The 17504-nt window shown below is 42.4% G+C and overlaps 1 protein-coding gene across 3 annotated transcripts in view; it reads left to right on the forward strand.

Moving 5' to 3' along the window:
- The window catches only part of LOC138642127 (collagen alpha-6(VI) chain-like), a 175589-nt gene that overhangs the window by 101725 nt on the left and 56360 nt on the right, over positions 1–17504 (forward strand). For all 3 annotated transcript variants that reach the window (XM_069730064.1, XM_069730066.1, XM_069730065.1), the window contains exon 22: positions 84–146. In XM_069730064.1, coding sequence (XP_069586165.1) covers positions 84–146 — 63 coding nt within the window. The remainder of the gene's footprint in view (positions 1–83; positions 147–17504) is intronic.

The following is a 17504-nucleotide window of genomic DNA, read 5'->3' on the forward strand; positions in this document are numbered from 1 at the left end:
ATAAAAATTAAATTGACGGTTAATCTGTTAGAGGTGACATTTGTGTGAATAGACATGTAAATAACATTAATATTTATCTGTAGGGAATTATAGGAGATACTGGTGTTCCAGGTGCTGTGGGAGAACAAGGATTTAGGGGACCTCAGGTAAATCCATTTATGTCCGGTGGCGTTTAACAAAAATATGCTTTAAAATTATTTTGTTCATCAGGTTAATGTAAACTAAAATCTTATGAATATCATTAATGTAATTGACTATGAATGTTGGTATGCATGAAGGGAAACTTCTTGTTTCCGATTCCTAAACACTTTTACACCAGAAAACTGCCATAAAAAGCTTTAAAAATTCTCAAATTTTGTCACAATGCAAGGCTCTGCAAAAATGATGTGACTTTTTTATGTTTTTACGCTGTTTTGCCAAGCTTCGACAAAAGTGGATGGGGCTGGGCAAGATGGGGTGTGACACAGTGTGGCCACCCCATTCATCAAATTTATGAGTGTGGCGTTCCAAGTGATCCAAATAGTAATTCAGTCCCTGATTGGAGCAGTATTTGTGATGAGGCACAGACCACCTCGCAATTTGCCTGATTTATTAATGGATCAGGCGCTTTGCACTCCAACCCAGTGATGAATTGTGGTCTTTGTCTTTTTTCAGAATTCGTTTTTTGTATTTTCACTCCATCTTCATCATATCCTACAAAGTGAACAGGGCTGGGCAGAATGGAGGCGTGACGTAGCGTGGCCACGCCTGCTTGTCAAATTCATGAGGAGGAGTGGTGTTCCTTACAGCAAAATATCTTACTTCAGTCCTCAACTTTAGTAAGATTTGTATTGAGGTCCCTACAGAGGACCATGGCACTTTGCTCCTTGCCTGATTTATTACCAGGCATGCATCTCTTAATGAATCAGACATCTCCCAATCCACCCCACCCCCTCATTAAGACCACCACGAAAAACACCAGTCCTGATGAATTTCAGCAGTTATTCTATATTGTCCAGTTGTCAATAAGTGTATTTATAAGTGCCATTTTTATTGCCAAGTTAATGGAGGGATATCATCATTGGGCAACCGATTGCTGCTGGATACATTACAAACAGATGAATACTGGAAATCTGAACTCAGCCTTAGGCCCCATTCACGCATCCGTGTTTAACCCCTATCTGACCTCGGACGGGATAGTACGTCCGAGGTCAGATCCCCTGCTTTGATGCAGGGCTCCGCGGTAAGCCTGCATCAAAGCCGGGACATGTCAGCTGTTTTGAACAGCTGACATGTGCCCGTAATAGGCGCGGGCAGAATCGCGATCTGCCCGCACCTATTAACTAGTTAAATGCCACTGTCAAACGCAGACTGCGGCATTTTACTACCGCTTCCGGCCGGGCGGCCGGAAATGACGTCATCGCCGACCCCCGTCACATGATCGGGGGTCGGCGATGCGTCAGGATGGTAACCATAGAGGTTCTAGAGACCTCTATGGTTACTGATCACCGGTGGCTGTGAGCGCCACCCTGTGGTCGGCGCTCACAGCACACCTGATTTTCAGCTACATAGCAGCGAACAGCAGATCGCTGCTATGTAGCAGAGGCGATCGTGCTGTGCCTGCTTCTAGCCTCCCATGGAGGCTATTGAAGCATGGCAAAAGTTAAAAAAAAAAGTTAAAAAAAATGTGAAAAAAATAAGAAAAATATAAAAGTTTAAATCACCCCCCTTTCGCCCCAATCAAAATAAATCAATAAAAAAAAAATCAAATCTACATATATTTGGTATCGCCGCGCTCAGAATCGCCCGATCTATCAATTAAAAAAAAGCATTAACCTGATCGATAAACGGCGTAGCGAGAAAAAAATTCGAAACGCCAGAATTACGTTTTTTAGGTCGCCACGACATTGCATTAAAATGCAATAACGGGCGATCAAAAGAACGTATCTGCACCAAGATGCTATCATTAAAAACGCCAGCTCGGCACACAAAAAATAAGCCCTCAACCGACCCCAGATCACGAAAAATGGAGACGCTACGAGTATCGGAAAATGGCGCAATTTTTTTATTTTTTTTTAGCAAAGTTTGGAAATTTTTTTCACCACTTAGATAAAAAATAACCTAGTCATGTTAGGTGTCTATGAACTCGTACTGACCTGGAGAATCATAATGGCAGGTCAGTTTTAGCATTTACTGAACCTAGCAAAAAAGGCAAAGAAAAAACAAGTGTGGGATTGCACTTTTTTTGCAATTTCACCGCACTTGGAATTTTTTCCCGTTTTCTAGTACACGACATGCTAAAACCAATGATGTCGTTCAAAAGTACAACTCGTCCCGCAAAAAATAAGCCCTCACATGACCATATTGACGGAAAAATAAAAAAGTTATGGCTCTGGGAAGAGGGGGGTGAAAAACGAACACGGAAAAACGAAAAATCCCAAGGTCATGAAGGGGTTAAGCAAGTGCATGAAAAAATGGTACCGGTGTCATCAGTGTTGTACATCAGTTTGTCATCAGTGTGTCGATTTTTAGCATCAGTGTGACATCCATGTGTCCATTTTTACCATCAGTTTGTCATCTGTGTGTCCGTTTTTACCATCCATATGTCATCAATGTGTTTCACGAATGGATAAAAAAACAAATAAATTACAAACCTCCTCCTATACTTTACAATGTTGCATAGATAGAACACATGGATGGCATTCATGTGCTCTATGTGTTTTTCATGGACCCATAGTCCTGTATTAGCCCTTGTCATCTGTGCTTCTATAAGAAAGTGAACATGTCTCCATGAGTTTTGAATGGACGCACCATCTGAGAAAAACATGGACAAGTGAATAGCACCGTAGATTATAATGGGTACATGTTGTACCCATGAACAAATGGACACAACACGTACGGAAACACGGACGTCTGTGTGAGGCCTTAGAAAAAAAATTAAATCACCATGCAACAAAATTTGCATGATTTTTGATGCCAAAAGGATAGATTTCCCTAAGGGTGCTTTCACATTCTTTGTCCCCGATGGGGCATACATCTGAAATCCCCCACAAAATGGGGTCCAGACACATGCGCCGACAAGACCAATAGACTACAATGATGATGGCAGAGCGCAGGTTTTCTTTGCCATTACCATTGCAGTCTATTGGCCCATTAGTGCATGTGTCCGGCCCCCATATTGCGGGAGATTTCGGACGTATGCCCCTACAGGGACACAGAACGTAATGTGGAAGCACCCTAATACCTAACTATGCTATTCAGAACAAGTTTAACTTGATTTAGCAACTGCAACAGACTGACAAAATGGTGAAAATATATTTCTGTATTGTATGCAGTAGTGTAGCTACCGGGGGCAAAGGGGGCGGTGGACATGGACCCTGTGCTCTGAGGGGGCCCACCTGGAGCTATGCTACTGTAACCGTATCGGCGTGTGCATCGCGCCAATACTGTTACATTTTGCGGCAGAGCAGGGAGAATCGATTCGTCCGTCATCGCAGGTTCAGCTGTATCAGTGCGTTACACTCTCTCTCCCATCATCCCCTTGTCGTCGTCTGACGTCACCAATGCTGACACTGACAGCAGGCGCGATGATGTCACTACCCAGCGCCCATTGTCCGGAGATGAGCGGGAGCTCGGAGAAGCACAGGAACCAGGAGAAAGAGAGGTGAGTATTTATTTATTTATTATTTTTAATGGGGGGGCATTATACTAGAGAGGCTGCCTATGGGGGTTCATTATACTATAGAGGCTGCCTATGGGAATGCATTATACTATAGAGGCTGCCTATGGGGGTTCATTATAATACAGAGGCTGCCTATGTGGGTACATTATAATACAGACCCTGCCTGTGGTGGTTCATTATAATATAGAGGCTGCCTATGGGGGTTCATTATCATACAAAGGCTGCCTTTGGGGTGCATTATAATATAGAAGCTGCCTATGGGGGTACATTATAATACAGAGGCTGCCTATGGGGTACATTATAATACAGACCCTGCCTGTGGTGGTTCATTATAATATAGAGGCTGCCTATGGGGGTTCATTATCATACAAAGGCTGCCTTTGGGGTGCATTATATTATAGAAGGTGCCTATGGGGGTACATTATAATACTTAGGCTGCCTATGGGAATGCATTATACTATAGAGGCTGCCTATGGGGGTTCATTATACTATAGAGGCTGCCTATGGGGGTTCATTATACTATAAAGGCTGCCTATGGGGGTTCATTATACTATAGAGGCTGCCTATGGGGGTTCATTATACTATAGAGGCTGCCTATTGGGGTTCATTATAATACAGAGACTGCCTATGCGGGTTCATTGTAATTCAGAGGCTGCCTATAGGGGTACATTATAATAAAGAGGCTGCCTATGGGGGTACATTATAATACAGAGGCTGCCTATGGGGGGTACATTATAATACAGAGGCTGCCTATGGGTTACATTATAATACAGAGGCTGCCTATGGGGTACATTACAATACAGAGGCTGCCTGTGGGGGTACATTATAATTCGGAGGCTGCCTATGGGGTACATTATAATACAGTGCATTATACTATATGGAGACCTATGGAGAGTGCATTATACTATATGGAGACCTATGGGGAGTGCATTATACTATATGGAGACCTATGGGGAATGCATTATACAATATATAGTCTGCTTATAGGGAGTTTATTATACTATATTGAGGACTATCTGGTGTATTACACTATATGGAGGGTATGTAGGGGGCCATCATACAGTGTGGAGATTACAATGACGGGGCCCTCATACAGTGTTGGAGCCATTAAATAGTTTCGGGGACACATACGGCAGCAGCTGCTCAGTATTGGGGTATCAGCAGGATAAGGAGTTTGTGCAGGTTAGTAATAGTCCCATTGGGGACAGTGCTGAAAATGTGAAATGTGTCTTTGTTGTATTCTCTGCAGCCGAGTCGTGGCTGGAAGAAATTGTCATGTCGGTCTGAGCCAGTTAGAAAAGATGTGAAAAGTGAATAACTCCATCAGAAAGAACGTCAGCAGTAAGTCATTATCTGTAACTGTGCTGTGATCTCTTATATGTTCTGTAGGACTGGTATCTACCAATAACCATATGGCGGTAATATCAATGTTGCTCTTTATATAGAGACTAGATGGTGGCCCGATTCTAACGCATCGGGTATTCTAGAATGCACAGCCACATAGTATATAACACAGCCCACGTAGTATATAGCATAGCCACATAGTGTATAACACAGCCCACGCAGTATATAACACAGCCCACGCAGTATATAGCACAGCCCACGCAGTATATAGCACAGCCACATAGTATATAGCACAGCCCACGTAGTATATAACACAGCCCACATAGTATATAACACAGCCCACGTAGTATATAGCACAGCCTACGTAGTATATAGCACAGCCCACGTAGTACATAGCACAGCCCACGTAGAATATAGCATAGCCACGTAGTATATAGCATAACCACGTAGTATATTGCAGAGCCACGTAGTATATAACATAGCCCAAGCAGTATATAACACAGCCCAAGCAGTATATAACACAGCCACGTAGTATATAACACAGCCCATGTAGTATATAGCACAGCCCACGTAGTATATAGCATAGCCACGTAGTATATAGCATAGCCACATAGTATATAACACAGCCCACGCAGTATATAATACCCCCATGCAGTATATAACACAGCCAAGTAGTATATTGCACAGCCCACGTAGTATATAGCACAGCCCACGCAGTATATAACACAGGCACGTAGTATATAGCACAGCCCATGTATTATATAACACAGCCACGTAGTATTTTGCACAGGCATGTAGTATATAGCACAGCCCACGTAGTATATAACACAGCCCATGCAGTATATAACACAGCCCACGCAGTATATAACACAGCTACATAGTATATAACACAGCCATGTAGTATATAGCACAGCCCACGCAGTATATAACACAGCCATGTAGTATACAGCACAGCGACGTAGTATATAACACAGCCCACGCAGTATATAACACAGACCACGTAGTATATAACACAGCCCACGTAATAGTTATATACTCACTTTCCATTGGCCCCCCGATCCAGCCGACGCCTTTACCGATGCTCCTCGCGACACTCCGTTCCCAGTAATGCCTAGTGGCAATAACCCGTGATCATGTAGCGGTCTCGCGAGACCGCCACGTGATCTCGGGGCATTGCCACAATGCATTCTTGGGACCGGAGCGCGAGGAGCGGGAAAGGCTGTGGCTGAAGGTGAGAATATAATCTTTTGGGTTTTTTTTTATTATTTTTAACATTATATCTTTTTATTATTGATGCTGCATAGGCAGCATCAATAGTGAAAAGTTGGGGCAGGATGGTCGCTGATTGGTCACGGCCAGCCGGGAGCCACCAATCAGTGAAGCGTGGTTTAAATCCCACGCCAATGTTGCTGATTGGTGGCGGCCGGGCGCGACCAATCAGCGAAGCGGTGTTTAAATCCCGCGCCATAACCCACGATGACATAGCAGTCTCGTGAGACCGCTAAGTCATCTGGGTAATTTAGCAATGCATCACTGCGGAAAACCTGCGGAGGTGACGGAAGGTGAGAATAGCATGATTTTTAATTTTTTTATTATTTTTAACATTATTTTTTTTTACTATTGATGCTGCATAGGCAGCATCAATAGTAAAAATTTTGTCCGGGATGGGGCGACACACTGGCGCTGACTGGAGGGGAGTATGGAGGTGGCACTGACTGGAGGAGAGTAGGGAGGGGCCAATTCACGGCCGGACTAAGTCTGTCACTGATTGGTCACGGCCTGCAGGCCGCGACCAATCGGCGATGCGGGATTTCCGTTACAGACAAACAGACAGACAGACAAACAGACGAAAGTAGACCTTAGACGAATATATAGATTATTTTCAGCAATAGCGCGATCATCTGCTGAGGTTCTCCTCCACTATTAGGGTGCATAACCCAGTTATAATCAAGGTTACCTGGTTAGGGGCCCACTCAGAAGTTTTGCTCCCCCTAAACCAAAACCCTAGCTATGCCTCTTATTGTATGTTTTATTAGGCTGGTTGGTAACTTGAGAATACTTGAGTAACCGCAAACACAATCATGCAAATATGATTTGTGAGAAATTATATCACACATTCATTTATTACTCATTGATTAGAGAACTTTCTGTCACTGATTTGCAATGTGAAAAACATGACAATACTGTATTATCTATCCATGCTCATAAAACCTTCATGTCGCAGCCAATTTTCTTTTTTGCATTTTCGTTATTTCCTCCTTTTCTTCCAAAAGTCAAAACTCTTTTTTTCCATTGACATAGCCATAAGAGGGCTTATTTTCTCAAGAACGAGTAGTAGTTTTTGAAATACATCATTTACTTTACCATATACCATACTGAGAGATGGGAAAAGCACTCCAAGTCTGGTGAAATGGTGAAAAAGAAATGCAATGCTTCTATTTTTGGGGTTTGAATTTTACAGTGTTCATTATCTGGCAAAAATAACCAGACAACATGCTTCTCTAGGTCAGGCCTCGCTCACTTCTGCATAAAAAAAATCTCTTCAATGTTGATCCAGAAAAGTAGGACAAGTATATTGCATATGCCATGCGAGTGTGCGATGTTTTTTGCATTAGCTAGGTTCACATTGCGTTAGGGCAGTCCGTTTAGCGCATAGCGCTACGGACTGCGCTAACGCAATGTCCCAAAAGGGATCGCGTTTGCCGATCCCGCAACCGCAGATACCCGATCTGCGCTAGCGAGGAACGGACCCCGGATGCTGCAAGCAGCCTCCGCGGTCCGTCTGAAACTAACGGGACATCACTAGTGCGTGCCGAAAATGGCATGCGCTAGTGATGCGCTACAGATCCGTTAGCACATTGCCGTCAATGGGTGCACTAACGGATCTGTTGCATGGCATTAATTGCGACAATTTCGCCATGTAACGGAGTCCGCTAGCATTAACCCATTAACGCAATGTGAACCTAGCCTTACCTCGCGTGCTCACATGCTATAATACTCTATGCAACTTGAGGCTATTTTACAAAACTGGTAAAGCAATCTTGTATAAATGGATAGATAGATGTCCTGTAGATATAGAGTATAATGTCACAAGCCCCATACATATAATAAACTTGCACCCTTTAATGCCTTTCACATGTCACTAAAGGGTGTTTAGCCTTATTTAACCTATTAAATTTTAAAAAATTACCTGTGGTCCCCCTTATTTTTGATAACCAGCCAAGGTAAAGAAAATAGGTACTTGGTTATTGGACCCTTCCCAGCCTAAAAATACCAGTCCCCAGCCACCCCAGAATAGGCGCATCACATTAGATGTGCCAATTCTGGCACTTTGCCCGGCTCTTCCCAATTGCCCTGGTGTGGTGGCAATTAATGGTAGTAAGGGTTGATGACAGCTGTAATTTGTCAAAAACCACAGCTGCCATCAAGCTCTGGGGTTAGTAATGGAGAGGTAAGAGAAGTTAGGGGGTATTCACTGTAAAATGACATTGGCGCTCTGAAGAAAATAGTATCAGAAAAAAATGCAAAAAACGTTGGCACTCAAGCTGAAATTTTATCATTCATATAAGAATAAGAGGTAAAAATAAAACATAAGTAATGACACTTGTGGATACAGATATAGTTCACAGCAATGAAGGAGAAAAAAGTGATCTGCACCGCTGGAACCACAAGTGTAGTATACCAGCTCGGTGTTTAATACTGCTGCAGGCATATACCCTGAGACGTCGGGTGCTCACCAAGAAAGACCCTTAGAAGCACAACAGTGTGAAACGGTCATCATCACCCACACACTCCATCTCCCATTCTCCCATTGAAGATGTTTTAACCGTTTTTTCTTCAATAAATCATGGACTTTTAAGACTGGTGAGGGCCACCTCTTCTTTCTACACATTTGGACGTACAGATATAGTTCAGCAACGTTTCGGCTTGAATAAGCCTTTTTCAAGCAAATATCTGAAGGGCGTGAGGTCACCAGGGGATACATTGCAAAGTAATGGAGAGGTGTCTAACTAAAACACACACACACTCGTTCACCAATTTATTGAAAGAAAAAAATCCCATGCAGGTCTGCTGTAATCCACCAAATCTGATGTAGTCCAGAAATATATACCTGAAAATCATAAAAAGACAGATGTAGTCCACATTCCCTGAAGCTGGCTCAGGCAACTGTGAATACCAGTAAAATTAGGCCATATTCAGTATTTGGCCAGTTGCCATGATTCCTGCACTCAGTGAGTGATTGCTATGCTGTTCTATGGAAACTGTCTTGCTGATTTGTCTGTCTTGATTGACAGCTTGGCTGTCCAATCCTGTGATGGGCTTGCTGATCTGTCGGTGCTTTGATTGACAGCTCTGCTGTCCAATCTGTGACTGGGAGTTGCGGGACTTTCTACAGGTGTTCAGTGTTCTGGTGATTGCCCAGCTACTTAACTGAGCTGTCTGTCCCTGATCCCTGCCAGACGTAGTTTGTGGTTCTTGGCGAGTGTTAGCTTGATTCTTTTCCTCTGAGTTCTGATCTTCTGCTGCCTGACCATCTGGACCGTGTTCTGACTATCCCTTTGTCTTGTGATTTGGCTTTTGACCCGCTATCTCTAGTTATTGACCCTGGACTGTGACCTGATTTACGCCTTTGTCTTTTCCCTTAGTTATCTATGTACTCTCTTGGTATTGACCCCAGAATGTCTAACTCTTCTGCCTCACGGTCTGTCCGTGAGCAGTGACTAGCATCACATCAGTATTTTACATCAGTATTTGTAAGCCCAAACTAGGAGTGGGTGATAAATACAGAAGTGGTGACATGTTTCTATTATATTTTTCCTCTGATTTCTCCATTCCTGATTTTGGCTTAAAAATACCGATGTAAAATACTGACCAAATACTGAATGAATGACTCCGTGACTGCAGATTTATGAATCCCCCCAGTGCATGCACTGTGCACTGCAGGGATTTGCCGGTTTCTGAACCGTGACCAGAGGATATGCATGCATTATACATACTTCTGGCTAGTGGGCCCAGCCTCGCTTACATACACTTGTATGGAGTGAGGCCGTGCCCTATAGTCGACCACACATACATACCCTCCGGTTCAGGTTCGTGCACTGGGGTGGATTCATACTGTAAGTCTGCAGTCACATAGAGTCACTCTAATAGTCTGTTTAGACCAGCTGATGAAGAACAATCATTAATACAATTGTTCTGTGCTCATAGGACATAATTTGATTGGCAGGATATCTCTTTTTACACAAGGCGATTAGATTTTGTAAATTTACCTTTGGCTTTCAACACTGACAGAATCCTCCTGGGCATGGTTTTGACCAGATTCAAACATGTGTTTGACCGAAATCTGATTCCAAGGTCTCTTCTAGATGTTCCTAAAGTTGGTGCATACTTGTCGACTCACTTTCGTATGTATACAATTTTTCCTTTAATTCTACCCTCAAGTATTCAATTGGGTTGAGGTTTTGGGGACTGTGGGGGCCAATCCAGCACTTTTATTTCATTGTCATTGAACCTTTTCTTCTCCAATTTTGACATTTGTTATGGGTCGTTGTCCAGCTGGAACACTATGTCATACCTTTCATACCAATATTACTCAAATGCACAAAGTAACTTGTCTTGTAGAATATTCACATATAGCTCAACATTGAAACTACCATTGGTCCTGGTCTAACGTCTTTGGCTGTAGAACAACCCCATATCAACAGGCTTCCTTCGCCAAATTTGATAGTTCCTTCAATTTCTTGATCCGTTATCCCATTTTTTCCCTTGTTTCTTCCAGACCCATTTTCACCCATCAGAGCCTAGTTCATTGCCTTTCGTTCATCTATCCAAATCATCCATTTCCAGTCTTCTACTGTCCACTGTTCTTACTTCTTTGCAAACTCAAGCCTACCCTCCTTATGACAATATTGAAGTCAAGGCTTCTTCACCTTTTTTTGACCTACCATTCCAGACTTGTGTTACATGCATCGCATGGTACTTGAATGGATGTCTGTGATCTCACTATTACAAAGCATATGAGTCACCTCTCTGCCATGTTTGTCGCACCAGAACTGATAGACCTTGTGTGATGAGCCAATTTGTTGACTCCGATATTTTGCCTGGACGTCCACCTGTTGGCTTTTGAATGGATGGACAGGCTTTAATCCATATTCTTCCATCTGTCTTGCCACTCACATGATGCAGTTTTGCAATTTTCTTGGTCGAAAGACCGCTTTTAACCCCTTTACCCCCAAGGGTGGTTTGCACGTTAATGACCAGGCCAATTTTTACAATTCTGACCACTGTCCCTTTATGAGGTTATAACTCCGAAACGCTTCAACGGATCCTGGTGATTCTGACATTGTTTTCTCGTGACATATTGTACTTCATGATAGTGGTAAAATTTCTTTGATAGTACCTGCGTTTATTTGTGAAAAAAACGGAAATTTGGCGAAAATTTTGAAAATTTCGCAATTTTCAAACTTTGAATATTTATGCAATTAAATCACAGAGATATGTCACACAAAATACTTAATAAGTAACATTTCCCACATGTCTCCTTTACATCAGCATAATTTTGGAACCAATTTTTTTTTTTGTTAGGGAGTTATAAGGGTTAAAAGTTGACCAGCAATTTCTCATTTTTACAACACCATTTTTTTTTAGGGACCACGTCTCATTTGAAGTCATTTTGAGGGGTCTATATGATAGAAAATGCCCAAGTGTGACACCATTCTAAAAACTGCACCCCTCAAGGTGCTCAAAACCACATTCAAGAAGTTTATTAACCCTTCAGGTGTTTAATAGGAATTTTTGGAATGTTTAAATAAAAATGAACATTTAACTTTTTTACACAAAAAATTTACTTCAGCTCCAATTTGTTTTATTTTACCAAGGGTAACAGGAGAAATTGGACCCAAAAAGTTGTTGTCCAATTTGTCCTGAGTACGCTGATACCCCATATGTGGCAGTAAACCACTGTTTGGGCGCATGGGAGAGCTCGGAAGGGAAGGAGCGCTATTTGACTTTTCAATGCAAAATTGACAGGAATTGAGATGGGACGCCATGTTGCGTTTGGAGAGCCACTGATGTGCCTAAACATTGAAACCCCCCACAAGTGACACCATTTTGGAAAGTAGACCCCCTAAGGAACTTATCTGGATGTGTGGTGAGCACTTTGACCCACCAAGTGCTTCACAGAAGTTTATAATGCAGAACCGTAAAAATAAAAAATCATATTTTTTCACAAAAATTATATTTTTGCCCCCAATTTTTTATTTTTCCAAGGGTAAGAGAAGAAATTGGACCTCAAAAGTTGTTGTCCAATTTGTCCTGAGTACGCTGATACCCCATATGTGGCAGTAAACCACTGTTTGGGCGCATGGGAGAGCTCAGAAGGGAAGGAGCGCAGTTTGACTTTTCAATGCAAAATTGACAGAAATTGAGATGGGACGCCATGTTGCGTTTGGAGAGCCACTGATGTGCCTAAACATTGAAACCCCCCACAAGTGACACCATTTTGGAAAGTAGACCCCCTAAGGAACTTATCTAGAGGTGTGGTGAGCACTTTGACCCACCAAGTGCTTCACAGAAGTTTATAATGCAGAACCGTAAAAATAAAAAATCATATTTTTTCACAAAAATTATATTTTTGCCCCCAATTTTTTATTTTTCCAAGGGTAAGAGAAGAAATTGGACCTCAAAAGTTGTTGTCCAATTTGTCCTGAGTACGCTGATACCCCATATGTGGCAGTAAACCACTGTTTGGGCGCATGGGAGAGCTCGGAAGGGAAGGAGCGCCGTTTGACTTTTCAATGCAAAATTGACAGGAATTGAGATGGGACGCCATGTTGCGTTTGGAGAGCCACTGATGTGCCTAAACATTGAAACCCCCCACAAGTGACACCATTTTGGAAAGTAGACCCCCTAAGGAACTTATCTGGATGTGTGGTGAGCACTTTGACCCACCAAGGGCTTCACAGAAGTTTATAATGCAGAGCCATAAAAATAAAACAAAATTTTTTTCCCACAAAAATTATTTTTTAGCCCCCAGTTTTGTATTTTCCCTAGGGTAACAGGAGAAATTGGACCCCAAAAGTTGTTGTCCAATTTGTCCTGAGTACGCTGATACCCCATATGTGGGGGGGAACCACCGTTTGGGCGCATGGGAGGGTTCGGAAGGGAAGGAGCGCCATTTGGAATGCAGACTTAGATGGAATGGTCTGCAGGCGTCACATTGCGTTTGCAGAGCCCCTAATGTACCTAAACAGTAGAAACCCCCCACAAGTGACACCATTTTGGAAAGTAGACCCCCTAAGGAACTCATCTTGATGTGTTGTGAGAGCTTTGAACCCCCAAGTATTTCACTACAGTTTATAACGCAGAGCCATGCAAATAAAAAATATTTTTTTTTCCACAAAAATTATATTTTAGCCCCCAGTTTTGTATTTTTCCAAGGTTTGCAGGAGAAATTGGACCCTAAATGTTGTTGTCCAATTTGTCCTGAGTACGCTGATACCCGATATGTGGGGGGGAACCACCGTTTGGGCGCATGGGAGGGCTCGGAAGGGAAGGAGCATCATTTGGAATGCAGACTTAGATGGATTGGTCTGCAGGCGTCACATTGCGTTTGCAGAGCCCCTAATGTACCTAAACAGTAGAAACCCCCCACAAGTGACCCCATATTGGAAACTAGACCCCTCAATGAACTTATCTAGATGTGTTGTGAGAACTTTGAACCCCCAAGTGTTTCACTACAGTTTATAACGCAGAGCCGTGAAAATAAAAAATCTTTTTGTTTTCCCACAAAAATTATTTTTTAGCCCCCAGTTTTGTATTTTCCCAAGGGTAACAGGAGAAATTGGTCCACAAAAGTTGTTGTCCAATTTGTCCTGAGTACGCTGATACCCCATATGTTGGGGTAAACCCCTGTTTGGGCACACAGGAGAGCTCGGAAGGGAAGGAGCACTGTTTTACTTTTTCAACGCAGAATTGGCTGGAATTGAGATCGGACGCCATGTCGTGTTTGGAGAGCCCCTGATGTGCCGAAACAGTGGAAACCCCCCAATTATAACTGAAACCCTAATCTAAACACACCCCTAACCCTAATTCCAACGGTAACCCTAACCACACCTCTAACCCTGACACACCCCTAACCCTAATCCCAACCCTATTCCCAACTGTAAATGTAATCTAAACCCTAACCCTAACTTTAGCCCCAACCCTAACTGTAGCCCCAACCCTAACCCTAGCCCTAACCCTAACCCTAGCCCTAACCCTAGCCCTAACCCTAACCCTAGCCCTAACCCTAGCCCTAACCCTAGCCCTAACCCTAGCCCTAGCCCTAGCCCTAACCCTAGCCCTAGCCCTAACCCTAGCCCTAACCCTAGCCCTAACCCTAACCCTAGCCCTAGCCCTAACCCTAGCCCTAGCCCTAACCCTAGCCCTAACCCTAGCCCTAACCCTAGCCCTAACCCTAGCCCTAATGGGAAAATGGAAATAAATACATTTTTTTTTATTTTTCCCAACTAAGGGGGTGATGAAGGGGGGTTTGATTTACTTTTATAGCGAGTTTTTTAGCGGATTTTTATGATTGGCAGCCGTCACACACTGAAAGACCCTTTTTATTGCAAAAAATATTTTTTGCAATACCACATTTTGAGAGCTATAATTTTTCCATATTTTGGTCCACAGAGTCATGTGAGGTCTTGTTTTTTGCGGGACGAGTTGACGTTTTTATTGAAAACATTTTTGGGCACGTGACATTTTTTTATCGCTTTTTATTCCGATTTTTGTGAGGAAGAATGACCAAAAGCCAGCTATTCATGAATTTCTATTGGGGGAGGCGTTTATACCGTTCCGCGTTTGGTAAAATTGATAAATCAGTTTTATTCTTCGGGTCAGTACGATTACAGCGATACCTCATTTATATCATTTTTTTATGGTTTGGTGCTTTTATACGATAAAAACTATTTTACAGAAAAAATAATTATTTTTGCATCGCTTTATTCTCAGGACTATAACTTTTTTATTTTTTTGCTGATGATGCTGTATGGCGGCTCTTTTTTTGCGGGACAATATGACGCTTTCAGCGGTACCATGGTTATTTATATCTGTCCTTTTGATCGCGTGTTATTCCACTTTTTGTTCGGCGGTATGATAATAAAGCGTTGTTTTTTGCCTCGTTTTTTTTTTTTTTTTTCTTACGGTGTTTACTGAAGGGGTTAACTAGTGGGACAGTTTTATAGGTCGGGTCGTTACGGACGCGGCGATACTAAATATGTGTACTTTTATTGGTTTTTTTTTTTTATTTAGATGAAGAAATGTATTTATGGGAATAATATTTTTTTTTTTTTTCATTATTTTGGAATATTTTTTTTTTATTTTTTTTACACATTTGGAAAATTTTTTTTTTACTTTTTTACTTTGTCCCAGGGGGGGACATCACAGATCAGTGATCTGACAGTTTGCACAGCACTCTGTCAGATCACTGATCTGATAGGAGTGCAGGCTGCTTCACAGTGCCTGCTCTGAGCAGGCTCTGTGAAGCCACCTCCCTCCCTGCAGGACCCGGATCCGCGGCCATCTTGGATCCGGGGCTCGAGCAGGGAGGGAGGTGAGGAGACCCTCGCAGCAACGCGATCACATCGCGTTGCTGCGGGGGGCTCAGGGAAGCCCGCAGGGAGCCCCCTCCCTGCGCGGTGCTTCCCTGCACCGCCGGCACATCGCGATCATCTTTGATCGCGGTGTGCCAGGGGTTAATGTGCCGGGGGCGGTCCGTGACCGCTCCTGGCACATAGTGCCGGATGTCAGCTGCGATAAGCAGCTGACACCCGGCCGCGATCGGCCGCGCTCCCCCCGTGAGCGCGGCCGATCGGCTATGACGTACTATCCCGTCCAGGGTCAGATAAGCCCAGGGCACCTCGACGGGATAGTACGTCTAAGGTCACAGAGGGGTTAATGAGCTGGATGATGCTGTTTCTCCTTTTTGGGGAAAACTTCTTCATGGCTGCTCCTCAGTTCGAACCAGTGATCTTTTCCTTAGGAGTCAGCCTAATAACACACTGAGATATTAGGGAATGTGAGAGCAGGTTGTATCTTGCAGTACACAGAAAGAAAAAGTCAAAAGTTCAAAACATTGTTACCCTTTTGCTCGTCAGTGTATAACTAATTAAGCCGGTACAGTAAAGAAAAAAAATGGAACCACAAAAATGCAACAAACAGCAATCAAAATGTCATCATGTACCCCAAATTTGTGTGAATAAAAAAAAATAACAAAAAAACAAGTCCTTTCACAGCTCCATGGAAGGAAAAATAAAAATGTTACAAGTCTAAAAATTGGTATCACAAGCTATATTTTTACAGAAGAAAATGTATAAAAGTTTGCTTTTGCAGTAATCGAATTAAACTGGAGAATCATGTTGACAGGTCATTTTTACCTTACAATGAATATCCAAAACACAAAACCCCCAAAATAATGACGGAATTGTGCTAATTCAAAGAAATTTGATATTGCGCTGTGAGGCACCATTTCAATATTTAAATCCTCCGGTAGCAGGTAAGCTGGAATTGCCCTGTTTCTAACTATATGGACATATAAATTTCATGTATGGGAAAATAGTAAGAGTTTGGCACGGACTGTCCCATGAAGACAGAATAAGCCTTTTATTTGGCCCTATGTGTGGAGAACAGTTGTAGGGCTATAGATTTTCTTACTATTTATTTTAGAGTAATTTCACAATTAGTGTTGTAAATATACGAGTACACACCCGAATGCATATGGTAGGAATTACTTTGAAGTGATCTCACATAATGAGAAGCCAGACGCAGAACTGTTTGTTAAAGCCATAAAATAAGATCTGGCTTGCTTCTAAAAGAAAATGAATAACTTAGAGAATGTTATTTTTAAAATGTTATCTTTCAAGTTATCCAAGATACTATCACCAAGGTGACAAAAAAAATAAAATTCTGCTGTGCATCTACACTCGTGGTCAAAATTGTTGGTACCCCTCTTTTAATTACAGAAAAATCCACAATTGTCACAGAAATAACTTGAATGTGACAAAAGTAATAATAAATAAAAAATCTATGAAAATGAACAAATGAAAGTCAGACATTGCTTTTCAACAGAATTTAAAAAAATAAAACTCATGAAACAGGCCTCGACACAAATGATGGTACCCTTAACTTAATGTTTTGTTGCACAACCTTTTGAGGCAATCACTGCAATCAAGCGATTCCTGTAACTGTCAATGAGACTTCTGTACCTCTCAACAGCTATTTTGGCCCACTCCTCAAGAGCAAACTGCTCCAGTTGTCTGGGGTTTGAAGGTTGCCTTTTCCAGACGGCATGGTTCAGCTCTTTCCAAAGATGCTCTATAGGATTTAGGTCAAGGCTCATAGAAGGCCATTTCAGAATAGTCCAATGTTTTCCTCTTAGCCATTCTTGGGTGTTTTTAGCTGTGTGTTTTGGGTCATTAGTCTGTTGTAAAACCCATGACCTGAGACAGAGACCAAG

The sequence above is a fragment of the Ranitomeya imitator genome, chromosome 6 (genome assembly GCF_032444005.1).
Source record: "Ranitomeya imitator isolate aRanImi1 chromosome 6, aRanImi1.pri, whole genome shotgun sequence".
NCBI classification, from domain to species: Eukaryota; Metazoa; Chordata; class Amphibia; order Anura; family Dendrobatidae; genus Ranitomeya; species Ranitomeya imitator.